The following is a 13,546-nucleotide window of genomic DNA, read 5'->3' on the forward strand; positions in this document are numbered from 1 at the left end:
TATGAAAGAATTATCGATCTTCTCATCTAACTCCTGGCCAGAAAGTGAATAAGCTATTTTTCAAAATATCTTTTAAATGATTATTCTTTTAAAGATTATTTGTGTGTTCAGCTTGTTTTTGGGGTAAAGCAAATGCTCATATATCACAGTACAGGTACGGGTCTAGACCGTAGACCACAGAGGTATACAGTAGGACTGCTGGAGACTTTCCACAACATCACTATGTGTTGGACTGTAGAGGCCTAGAGATGTGCACTACAGATCCTGGATGTTGACGTTGAGCTAATTGGAGATGCATAACGCAGCCTGTCCTGCATCCTCAGCCCAGCCCAGCTCCAGTGTGTGTGTGTGTGTGTGTGTGTGTGTGTGTGTGTGTGTGTCCACCTACCCTGTCACTAGCACTCTCTGTTGCTTCTGTGGTCCAGCTCTGCTCCAAAGGCTGCTGACTACTTCCTGCATATAAATGAAAAATGAAAAAACATCAGAGCAGCATTGAAACACTAAGTTAAAAAGGGCAGTGGCGAGTTAAACCTTGTGGCTGGGTAGACTGTTGAACATGTGACACACACACACACACACACACACATACACACACACACACACACACACACAGTAACCATAATTAACCATTTCACCCTGTGTGTCTCATCTAGAAAAAAAAAGTACAGCAGCTTGTAGGTGTGAAAAATCTCTTTCCTTCATGTTTTGCTTGTTTTAACAAATACCTTCATATCTACAATCTGTCCTATTGACTGTGTGTGTTTTGATCATGTTCCCGTCTCTGAGGTTGAAAGTGTTATTCTGTGGATGTGTCCTTGCTACGGTTAGTCCTCACTGTCCTCATTCACATTCAGTCAATGTTACACCTTCTAAGGATGCAGATGATATTGTTGGCAACCTGCCTGCTGTGACAGCACTGAAGCACTGAGGACATATGCTGCGTGTTTCTAACGCAAGATCAAAAACATCTCAAAGAACATTGTTAAAAATGCAGTTATTATGAGTGAAAAAAGGGTGTAGTCTCCCCCATCGTATCTACACCCAGCTCCACCTTTCTATCTGTGTACAATCTATAAATAGCCTCATTCGTTTGAAGTCTACTAAGACCAGACAGGCTCAGTCTGGGCTAATCCCATTCAGCTCCAAGTTTCTCCTCCAGTCAATTGGGCAGTTAATATAGCACTCAACATTCACTTGAGCAGATCAAGTGGTATCTTATAATCAATTAAATAGTATTCAGTATGTTTAATTAGAGTGGAGAAGCTATCACACCAGGATAATTAAAATAGTATGAGAATAACCAAGAGTAATTTATGGGACCAGAAAGAATACATCATTAGTACCATTAGTTGTTGTGGGCCTGAATTAACTTATGACCAGGTAATTACCTCTGCTCCACCCCTGTAGGAGCAGTTTACTCTCTATTACAGGCCTGATTATTTGGCGAGGCAGGAAAGCAGTGAAGGGTGGTGTCCTTGCGTGGGAGGTATTGTTCTATCCTTGGAGAACAATTGGCAGGTCTAAGGAGCTGTTTTATGAGTGAAGAGCCGAAAACAAGCTGGCGGCAGACCGCAGGGACAGTTTGGCTGCTGCAGCCTGTCCCTCATCACCGCTGATGATGTGGCCGCCTCTACATTTAGATGCACTGATGTGCGTGTCGGACGGCAGGTGGCTCTTTTTTATCTCCTTTTAAACCTTGCTTTCCTGTTCCTAAAACGATTACACATCTGCTGGGGCATGACCCCTGACTGGATGGAAAATGATAGGAACAGAAACATTTGACAGCAATGAGAGCAGGTGTAGATAAAACGGCTTAAACAGAGGTTTAGCTACACACACTAACAAACAATCACATCACACACATGGGAAAGCCTTTATAGCCTCTGTGACTAAGCCAAGCTGCAAAAAAAACATCAAGCGAAGACAAATGTTATGATTACTTCACTTCACCGTTCAGAAGCACACTGTAATAATGAGATTCTAATGAATGATAATTATGTTTTTAATGAATGGGAATGCACCAGCAGGTGGTGAGGTTGTTGTGTCCCTGCAGTGAGCAGACACAGACACAAAAACACACCAGAGCTACAGTACAAAGACGCTATTAGAGCGGCACCCCCTGCTGCTGTACGCTCTGGGCGCTGACACACACAAATATCACATATTCATTCGCTCCTTTCGCTGAACAAGTTTAGGAGAGAAACGACAGCCATTTAGCGTCAGCGCTAAATGCTGAATCGGTTGTGAGCTCTAAAGCTCCGAGCAATTCAAACTGCTATTTTGGCAGAACGTCATCTGACATTTCTGCAGCACACCAAACATTTCTCTGTCCTACTCTCCATCCCCCTCCCCTCTGTCCTGTCCATGTTATGTAACTCTAATCATCTTATCTGGCTAATTACTGACCAAGCCCCTGACCTCACCTCTAAACCTCATACACACCACTGGCTCTCTGTGTCTGCATGTTTTCTTCATGTGAGCAAATGATGCTCACTGCTGAAAAAGGAATCTATTGTCAGCAATTATACTGTGTGTGTGTGTGTGTGTGTGTGTGTGTGTGTGTGTGTGTTTTGTTGTACCTTGTGTCCAGGAGGGGCAGTGTCTGAGGTAGAAGCTGACCTCCGGCCTCCTGGCCCCCCACTGCTGGAGAAGATCCAACAATAACAACTCCTGAGGGAGAACTCGCTCTGAGAGGAGGCAGAGAGAAAGTGAGCAAACATTAGCTGAGCTAACTTACATCATCATTAACTCCTTTAAGACACTACAGGTTTTTTCATGCACGGGTCAATTCGGAGATTTTGGACTATTTTGCCTCCAGAACATTTTTCTTTCAAGTGGAAAGACAACATTCACATTTAGTGTTTCTTTTACTACACTTTGCCTGTCGGCCATTTTCTGATTTAAGGAGTTATAATGCAAAATATTTGTATGTTTGTTCAGGAAATGGATGCAAATGTATTTACATAATTAGCATTTTTACTTTTTTTAAAAAAATAATTTACAAATGTGATACGAATAATTACTTATTCTTAAAGTAGTTAAATTAAAGTTGTAATCAATAGTGAAGTTTCTTTTAGTTTCTTTTCTATTAGTTCTATTTTTTAACTATTTCTTAACTTTCACATTCACTGTCAATAGTTACTGTCGAACATAAAATTACAGACATTCCTTCGTTGTCCTTTATTGCCTCCTCACAGTTCAAACACTTAAAACTCATCAGGTTGGGTGATGACTTCCTTGTGATGGCTTTTTATATTTCTATGCTTCTACTCTCTTTCTGTTTTTTTTCCATTTGATCCCACTGTCCTGAAAGTAGGTCAGTCATTACAAACTCCCACTGTGCAGACAAATGTTGTTGAAACTTTCAGATGTGTACTGTATTCTAAATTTCAGTGTAGATCTCAAAGCTTCAAAAGACGGCAAACTGAATCCTTGATACGTAAAATGATGTAGACAGCCAGGATTTTTCCATGTGATGGTGCGATGCAGCCGTATAAAACACATGGAGTCTCAGTGCAAACAGCATGTACTTAAAGAGTGGGAATTAAACTGAATTAATCTATGATCAAAATTCAAACAAAAGGGTGTCACACTCATAAAACTTGAAAACCTGCTATCACTACAACAACACAGCAACAATCACAGCAAAACACATCAATCCACAGCTGATAATACACACACGTGTGGACAATGACTTAGCAGCCACACACACACACACACACACAGACACTAGGAGTGCAGCCGGTTGTGGCCTTGGGGCATCACACAGCAACGCTCTGACACAACACCATTTATTATGTGCTGCTTTACAGTGTCATCCTCTAAGAAACAGTATAGTATCAGAGTCATTTATAGCCTGTCTGACCGCTCAGTCACTCCGCAGCGCTACACAAACACACTGTGCTGTTATGTGGCTATGATTGAATGAATGTAGGCCACACTTTAATGGACACAGTAGCTCTCAGTGTCTGCGTGTGATGGACTGGTCTATTCAAGTTTACAATGGCGTACGGTATACAGTGGGCACTTAGCCCTCTATTGATTTCACAAGCTGTAGCCATGACATAGGCCCGACTTTGTTTATAATTAGCTTCAAAGCAAATGATCGAGGCCGGAGCCACACTCTGATTATCCTGTCATGTAATTCCAGATTAGAAACATGTCAATACTGTAATGCTCAAAAGAGCGTGTCAATAATAATTGTATTAGTGATGGAAATGGTGATGAATTATGTGTATGTGCGTGTGTGTGTGTGTAGAAACACTGTGGCAGAACAGCAGAACAACAACAATGACATTAATGCTAAGAAATTTCATCACGGATGGATGGATGGATGGATGGATGGATGGATGGACGGACGGACGGACGGACGGACTCACCATGTCCATTCCATACTTCGGCCAGGTGACACTCCCCCTCGCCAGCTTCTTTGCAGTATTCCACCACGTCGATCACTCTGGTGGCCGGAGTCACTGGGACCTCAGTTAGCATCTGCTGGGTGTCATTGAGGTAAACCGTCAGGATCACCTGTAACCATAGCAACACACGTGTTAAATATAATAAAAGATCTTAAGATTTACCACCTTACTATTTCAGGACAAAGGAAACGACAGACGATGTACCTCTCACTCATTACTGACTGGGATCAGATGTGGCTCGCTGATTAACTTAGCAAACTCATGGTTAATCCGTCTATCAACGCATTGCCAGTGATAACTACTGATAAATCCCTCAGTCCTGTTCCTCCTTCGGCTGTGGCGAGTGATCGCATCCAGATTCAAGTGGAAAATCCAGGTGAAAACAAAGAGACAGCTAAGATCTTCTCACACAAACCACCTCTGAGGACAGTTTAAGATGCACTCAGACACATCAGCTCACAGTGTGTGAATGCAGAGCGTCTCCAATACACACAGACCAAGGAAAAAGTGCATCCACTGTAATCAGCAACAGTTTAATGTAAGTTGGCCCAGATAACATCGAGCTGCAGATGGGAACTGAATCTAATCAAATCCTTAAGAAACAGTGCACGTTAATGTGAAGTGATAAAACAGGCCATAGAGATGTGTGGGGTGGGAAAAGAATCCGACATTGTTCATCTGATAGCAGCGGCTCGTAACACGATACAGACATCTATCTGGCCAAACAACACATTGATCCCAGCTTTAATTACCTATCAATAACTGCTTGTGTACACACAGACGTACATCTCCCTCTGGGCTCAGGACAAAAGGTTGAACCTCATCTAAATTGAGCGAAAATGAATCGATTGAAGTTTAGTCTTTAGTTAGTTGAGACTAACAAAGTAAAGTATGGTATAATACTGCTATTATTATTATTATTATTATTATTATTATTATTACGATGAAGCTTTTAGTTTGGTTTCACATATCTGACAAAGCCACACACGACTTCACGGTATCATCTGGGTTGTAATGATCCCCTCTGAAATCATTTTGCTATCAAATCCTCCAAATTGTGCAGCCAAAAGATTAAAACAGCAATCAGAAAAGGACATCCTGTGTTATCGCCAGTGATGTCATCGGCAATGTCACCGATGATGTCATGTCACAGTCAGTCGGCAGTTGAAAAATAAATTTAGGGTAATCTGGGATAGGAGCACACACACACACACACACACACACACACACACACACATCAATGCACACACACACAGATCCAGACACACTTTTAATCTCAATGTTGCCTTTTCTCCCCTCTGCACACACTCACACACAAACACACACACTCAAAATGTATACAGTGCACTAATCCACAGTATTCTATATACACCTGTCCCAGATCATGTGAAGTAATCTCTGGTTGCATGCAGACAGACTGAGCAGGGACACATTCTCTAAAGCTTGGATTAGACACACACAAACACGAGTGTATGAACACACACACACACACACACACACACACACACATGCAAACACAGTAGGGGTTTTTCTAGTCCAAACCATTTAAAGGAGGCTAATCGTGGCCTCGCAAGGGCTCCAACGGCTCTGTTTCACATGGCAGAAAACATCATTTGCCACACTGACTATTCACAGAGATCGACAAAATACTCATAACTATTAATAACTATAATATAAATATGTAACAAAATATTTCTTGTAAATGAAGCACACACACACACAAAGTTTGACACCACAAATCTTCTAATATCTGACACCTCCATGGAGCTCTGCCGCAGTGTTAAACCATAATAAAAAACTAATTAATGAGTAAATGTGTAACGATTAGAAGGTTAGAAGATTAGAACGACAAGAAAAGTTCAGGCTGTTTCTGTGCGAGTGCAGGTTCATTCAGTATAATTATTAAGAGGTGATTTGTCATTTCCAAATGCAGGTGATACAAGGAACTATTTCCTCTGTTTCCTCTCTCGGGGACAACCAGCAGAAGTCACATTCTTCATTCTAACCTCGTTAGAAACACTTTTAGTGACCAACATCGAAGGTAAACAAACCGCTGAACTGGACAGCCTGACTTTTTTCACCTCACTGCTAAATGGTAAATAACTGCACTGCATTTCCATAAATCGCTCTTCACCCAAAGTACTTTCCATCTTGTCTCTCGTTCACCCGTGTTTGTTGCATTCATGCACGGGGCTCAGTTTGTCGCTCAAGGACACTTGGGCATGTGGACAGTTGAGGCGTGTGGTTTCTACGCCTGCAGTTCTACCCTTTCTGCTGGAAATGAGGTGATTTGTGGAGATGTTTTCAATTCACTGCTTTTTGGTATCTGTCCTGATTTGGCACCAATCACTTCTTTTCTCTCCAACTATTTAATTCGCAAACCCTGAGCTTTCTGTCAAAAACGCCATGTTGACTGATGCATACAGGCCTTTCTCACAGCAGACATTTTGACTGTATATAAGAAGTGGCCGTAGTCACTGTGATGTCGACTGCTGCTTTGAAGCCTTGACTTTGGCATTTTGTGTTTGCATGTGAGGTTCATTCCACGAAGACTGCCTCTGATTGGTTATGTTTAGGCATGACCCGCCTCGGATTGGTTAGTTACAAGCTAACCCCCCACTAAAGCCTCTCCTACTTCATGGTCTGTTTTCCTCTAAATGGGACCACAATTTACTAAATGAGCATCTTGCTGTCTTGAAGAAGACTTGACACTAGCGATTGAGACCATAAACTCATTAGAAACGTTAGCACTAAGGTAATAAATCAAGTGAGAAGTGGGCTCATTTTCTCATAAACTTTCATCGGACTTCTTTATGGAGCCAGTGGAGTCGCCCCTGCTGGCTTTTAGAATGAATGCAGGTTTAAAGGACTTCCGCATTGGCTTCACCTTTCAGACCCAGAAGCTACGTCCACTTCTTTCATACAGTCAGTGGTCACAGAAGGAAAAGCACACGTGTTACTAATAACATTAGATGTTCCTGTCAAAATTGGTCACGACCAAACATATTGAGTGAGAAGAGGCCTGTTGAGTTGTCTTGATGTAGAGAAAGTAGGTGTTTAGAAACCCAATCTGCAGCTTCCACTATGGCCACTACAGTGTGGATTACAGTAGGTCACTGAAAAACCCTCTATAGATAAACCAGACAGTAAAGGTCACAAGCAGGTCAGATTCACCAAAGCGCCAAACCCTTAAACTGAGGTTTGATGGCTGCTCTACCATTATCAGCAAAGAGGTTCGACATAGGTAAAGGTCAACATGTCAAATGATGACAACCTAAGGATGTTTGGTACAGTTGTACAGTTTGTGGGGTGAAAAGCCGAATCATGAGTGGATCCTAGTTCTGATCATTTGCACATGAACTCACAAGGAGGCCAACTTTCTTCTGTCTATCAGGGAACGGGACACACACACAAAAAGACACACAGCAGGAGGCACATTGAGTTGTGGTTCCTAAATTGCCCCTGGTGCTGAATGGAGTGACTCTGGCTATTTTGGGCGTCAGAGAGAACGAAAGAGATAGTCAGAGGAGCACAGTGAGACTGTGTGGAGTGACAAACAGCCCAGTATTCACTGTTCGTCTGCTGCAAAGACAGCACACAGCAATGCTTGTTTTACTAGTTACTCCAGGGAACTTCAGCACAGTGTTTTAATTGTGGGAGCGTGGCAGGATGGCACAGTGGTCGGCAAACATCTTTTTCACTGAAACCTCAACTACTAAACAACAGCAAACTCATTGGCAGTCATTGCAATGTTAATTTGACCAATTAAAGTATTTCCTTATATGAAAACAAAACACCAGCACCAATCTTTTAGTAATATACATAAAGGGTCCAAATACAGTCAAGCTTTCTGTCTCTCACTCACCGACGGTTTGGCTTTCCTGGTTTTCACCTTCTTCTTCTTCTGTTTTCTGCATTTACTCAGTTTGAGGTTCTCGGACAGAAACACCAGTCGCTCCAACACCAGCCCAAAGAAACGCTTCATCGGGAAACCATCGGCTGGAAACACACACACGAGTGTGTGTGCGTGCCTGCGTGTGCATGTGTGTGTTTGATATATAGATGAGCAGTGGTGTCAGATGGAGAAAGTCGCGTCTTTGTAGGAGAGAGTGTGTTTGACACGTGTGAATGTCAGAGTGTGTGTGCGCAAGGGTAGGAAACACAAATATAAGAGTGTGTGTCAGAGAGGGAGGAGGGGAGGGAGGGGGGAGTCGGTTTTCAGTAAATATGAGGAGAGGGACAGAGGGTGAGGAGAGGAGGATGATGGGAGATAAGAAAAAGAATCCGGACACTTTTCATGGCCATTAGTGGGAGTAGACTGTGATACTGAGCTGACATTGGTTCTTATTATAAATCTGACACGGTCCAGTCAACACCTCCCCGGCTGATATGATGGAGGTGCTTCTGCTTTTATTGTTACAGTGATTAAATCACAGGTGTGGCCATAAAAACCATTTGAATAAAGAGGAATATAAAGTGGCCTCATGCACCTGTACCAGTTTCCTTTCCACTACATCACCCTGCTTTAGGTCGTCCAGCCATGAAGAAGTTTCTCTGCGGCTAAACTTGAATAATTAGAATTTTCAGGAATGTTCAGATCATGAAAATGGTCAAATTGTGAATAAATGCTGGGAGCAGCCATGAACAGGGTTGTCCCTGTACTATCACTGTCTGAAAACTGTAAACAGACATGGATTAATGGAACACTTCACATGGGATTAACATAGTGTTTACATACTGTTTTCAGATTTTCAATTCTTTCAATTTCATGTAGTGATTTTCCCTCAGTAGGCGTCTTTATGTGGGGTACAGCTTCGCATTTCTACAGTTTTTAAATCACTGACATCAAATCCTATTTCCCTTTATTGCCATGCTATTTATTCATGTATTAATCTCTAATGTAGCCAGCATATTGGTAACGAGTCAAATCTGGTCTAAGTTGAACCAATGAGACAATTAAAAATGATCATCATCAGATGTAGAGATTATTACTCAGCTAACTTCCTGACTAGTCTGAGCACAGGACAACTGAATTGTGAGGTCTTAAAAAAGTCGCAGACGTTTAGATGCCAAAACTTTTTTTTTAGCTCAGAGACCAGCAGAGCTGGAGCCGGACAGGTCACTTAGGGTTGAGCCTGATGCCTTCGCCTCCAAAGTCACTAGTTACTAATTTACTTCAGATTATCTGTATGTAATTTTTGTAATCATGTGCTGAAAGTATATTGCAGGAATAAGCAGATTTATAACTGAACTTTAATTGCATTATGATTGTGCAATTCAAGGTAGCCGTTTAAACTAGAAGAAACAAGTTAATTGAGTATGTTTCAAAGGAAATATGAAAACATTACTCCTTTATGCACCGAATATCAACAAAGGTATCGGCGTTAATGTCAGCTGAATCCTTCTGTATGTGTATATTATACATACGTGAGTGTGGATTGGTTGGTGTCTGTGGTGTGGAGTGAGGCTGTCCAGAGGCAGCGGTGGTAATGTTGGTGGGGAGAGATTAGAGAGGCTACAGTGATATACTGCAGCATGAGCACTAAAACACACACACACACACACAGAAAGGACACAGAAGGTACACTGGCAGAGGAGCTGTCTCGCTCTCTGTCTCACATACACACACACACACACACACACACACACACCCACGAGGTCACATGTTTGGTGCATGTGCTCAAAACAGACACACACTGCATCTATTGGAATTGACAGAAAATCAGTAGCTAGTGCAGACAAGTTGTTATATCATTACTGTGGACTGTCATCACATTCATATGGTTTGTCTGCACTGACTGAACACATTCATTCAAGGCAACAACATTAAACAGGCCTTATCTCTCTTTTACTTCCTGTTTTACCGTTTCTGTTTCCTGACCTCTGTGTCACTCCTGCTCTCACACACACACACACACACACACACACACACACACACACACACACACACACACGATAAATCTTCAGTCACAGATCAGTTGTTGTGTGGATGTGGCTCATATTTATGCTGCATGATCCTTTGAAACTGCAGTTTGACGCAATTCCAGACCGCCGTGACCTTAAAGTTGAGAAGCATCAATGATTGGGATAAATGGAAAAAAAAAAATAGGAATTTTGAGCATCATGAGGCATTTTTATAGTGGGGTAACCCAATCATTATGTCAAAACAGTAATTTAAGTTGACTAGAGAAGAAGCAGTGTTTTGTTATTCGTTAGTGTGTGTGTGTGTGTGTGTGTGTGTGTGTGTGTGTGTCTCCACAGGAACTAGAATTCTTACAAACAAAATGTTCTTCCAAGTTCTTCAAAGGGACAGAACTGTACTTCCACCCACCACAGACAATACAACCACATGCTGCAGCCGAGTCACATTCACACACACACAGAGACACACTCAGATATATTCAAGGTACAATCAGTACAAGAATAAGGATAAATATATATTTCCCAACCTATTGCCTCTGTTTAACAATAACAATACTAATGTTTTGCTTTTTCGTACAGGAAAACATGTTCAGCTGACCAGTGTGACTGTGTGTCTTGCTAAGGCATGCTAAGAGCGGTGAAACAGTCACATGGGTGTGACACTGTGCTCATCAGCTGTCACCAGCTGCCCACTGAAAGGAGAAATGTATCAAGAGAAAGTCAAACCAGAAGCTCCTGGTTGCTGCTCCAGAAGAAAACCTCCTTCAAAATCTCACTGATATCTGTAACAACATTAATAACTAAAAAATACAACACTGGAACACTGGAGTCTTTCTCAACAGTGTGCCGTGTTTTTCTCTCCATATGTCCACGTAAGGACAAACACCATTTCCCATAAGCCCTAGGACTGGACACACGATTTAGACATCAGAGATAACAGCTAGAAAGTTGGGACAACAAGTTGACTTTTCGAGAGGATATGGACCGAGTCAAATAAGCTAATTGTAAATTGCATTGGCAAATTATCATGGGAGTTGTAGTTTTTTGGCGGATGTATCGTTGGGACTTCTGCTCTCTCTATGATACATATTACAATAATAAATATATTTATCATGTCAGAACTGGGGCTTGTTTGGTTGAACTGAACTGAGTGTGTGTGTGTGTGTGTGTGTGTGTGTGTGTGTGTGTGTGTGTGTGTGTGTAGTGGTATAGTGTAGTTATTCTGTCACCCTCTGCAGCTTACACAACTTATCCGTGGCGAAGACAAAGGCACATAGTGAAAACTGCATGTTAACATGTTATTGCATTATTCACAGCGTGTGACTTTACTACAGCAGTGTCATGTTTGTGAATGTGCTTTATGTTACACAGGACTGGACGCTGCTCAGGCTGCTGCACCTTTTCTTGTGTGTGCCAGTAAATGATTTAAAATGATGATATGCTCTGCTGGGATCAGGGGGTGTACTGTGCTTATACCTGCTGTGCCAACCATTCAGGCAGAGTTGTCCTCCTGGGAGTAAAATGGTTTCAGTCTGTACCATCTGTCAGACTGGATTTTTTTTCCCCCAGTCCACTGTCCAGATGCTTCCTGTGTGTTTTGTTGCAGTTGCTTAGATAAATTCCTCATTGCTCATCTCTTCCTCCAAGATCTTGGGCGACACCTGAACTCTTTCTGGTTTTAAATGAAATCGGGAAGATTATTTAAGAGCAGCTGGTGGGAGCCCACGTTATTTTAATTACATTTTTGTGACATTTCAAACAACGGCCTGCTCACGAGTTACTGATGAATCATGGGCTGGTTAGTGTGGGAGAGGAGGAGTGTGCTGCCATTCAAACACCACACAGGAAGACATCCTTTTATAGTGAGCACAGCAACCAAGATTAGCAAAGTATTACACACTGAGGAGAAAATAGCTACTGTCTTTCCAGTGAGGCAGCTTCAAGTATCACCTGCTATTAAACTGAAGGGATCTGCAAGCTTAAATATGGAGTCAAATATGTAGTAACACTCACTAAAGACAGACTAATGATAGGCGTGAGTCCATATTGCATTACATGCACTTGAGGAGCTGGGCTGTCACTGTAAGCATGTCCTGGAATAAATTAACTTCTTCATTAATTAGAATAAGAAAAAAAAAGTCCAGAGGTAACAGAGGGCTGACAAAACAAATATTCTTAAGAAAGCTCATGACTAAAGCTCACGAATGAAAACAAGAAAACGCGGAAAGAAAGAAAAGCATCTTGAAGTGACAGCAACCTCTGTGTTTTTATGTGTGTGTGTGTGTGTGTGTGTGTGTGTGTGTGTGTGTGTGTGTGTGTGTGTGTGTGTGTGAGGCAGAGCACGGTTGAACACGGCGACAGCTGAAAGTGATTTGCGTTTCAGACAACCCAGCTCCCACTGCCCACACCCAAACACACTCACACACACACACACACACAAATCAGTCAGTACCGTCTCTATAGGAACCGCATGTGACCTGTGAAACACGAGCCTCCAGCTCATTGAGAAAGAAACAATCCGTACACTTCTGAGCCCGCGTACAGTATCTCCTACTGTGCCTCGGAATCGCTTGTGTTCATGAAAGTTTTCTACAAAATGCGAGCAGCCTCCCAGAAATCCCACAGCAATCTCAGTGAGCAACAAATCAATGCTTGGCACTATCCATTGCTGAGAGCATTTTAATGTTCAGGATTCATTTATTTATCTCAACAAAAGAAAAACCCACCAAATTGATTTTGCAGCACATTTTTTAGTTGGTGTAAATGTTTTTTTCCTATTCAGCTTTTGGAAATGTTGGCTATGATAACAGCAGAGTACAAGATCATCAATATGTTGACTGTGCCACCACAGTAGGCTCCCTGCTAATACTGAGGGATATACTGCACTTTGTAGTTCATAATAGGAACATTTCAGCATGTTAATTAGTGTTGAACTAACCTGCACTTGTATTCAGATGTGATAAACTGCAGGAGCTGCAATGTTAATTGTAAATTTAAAATGCCACGTGCAAACTTGTGGATGGGCTAGTGGGTATAACTTTTCCCATGATCACCGTTTAGTGTGTGAGCATGCAAACGTGCTAATTAGCACTACACACACAGTGAGGTTGACAGGGATGTCTTTAACTTAGCAGGCTTTTGGTCATAAATCAGTGTGTTAGACAAATGTAAGCCTAATGGTCATTAGGGTGCATCATCTGGGGGCC

General features: G+C 42.0%; 1 protein-coding gene across 1 annotated transcript in view; it reads right to left on the bottom strand.

Annotated features, from left to right (window-relative positions):
* The window catches only part of LOC139212069 (apoptosis-stimulating of p53 protein 1-like), a 36,131-nt gene extending 27,728 nt beyond the window's left edge, over window positions 1-8,403 (bottom strand). The window contains exons 1-4 of the mRNA XM_070842520.1: window positions 8,284-8,403; window positions 4,380-4,527; window positions 2,580-2,687; window positions 389-453 (exon numbers count right to left, since the gene is read on the bottom strand). Coding sequence (XP_070698621.1) covers window positions 389-453; window positions 2,580-2,687; window positions 4,380-4,527; window positions 8,284-8,403 — 441 coding nt within the window. The remainder of the gene's footprint in view (window positions 1-388; window positions 454-2,579; window positions 2,688-4,379; window positions 4,528-8,283) is intronic.
* Between the last annotated feature and the right edge of the window lie 5,143 nt (window positions 8,404-13,546).

The sequence above is a fragment of the Pempheris klunzingeri genome, chromosome 13, assembly GCF_042242105.1.
Source record: "Pempheris klunzingeri isolate RE-2024b chromosome 13, fPemKlu1.hap1, whole genome shotgun sequence".
Lineage (NCBI taxonomy): Eukaryota > Metazoa > Chordata > Actinopteri > Acropomatiformes > Pempheridae > Pempheris > Pempheris klunzingeri.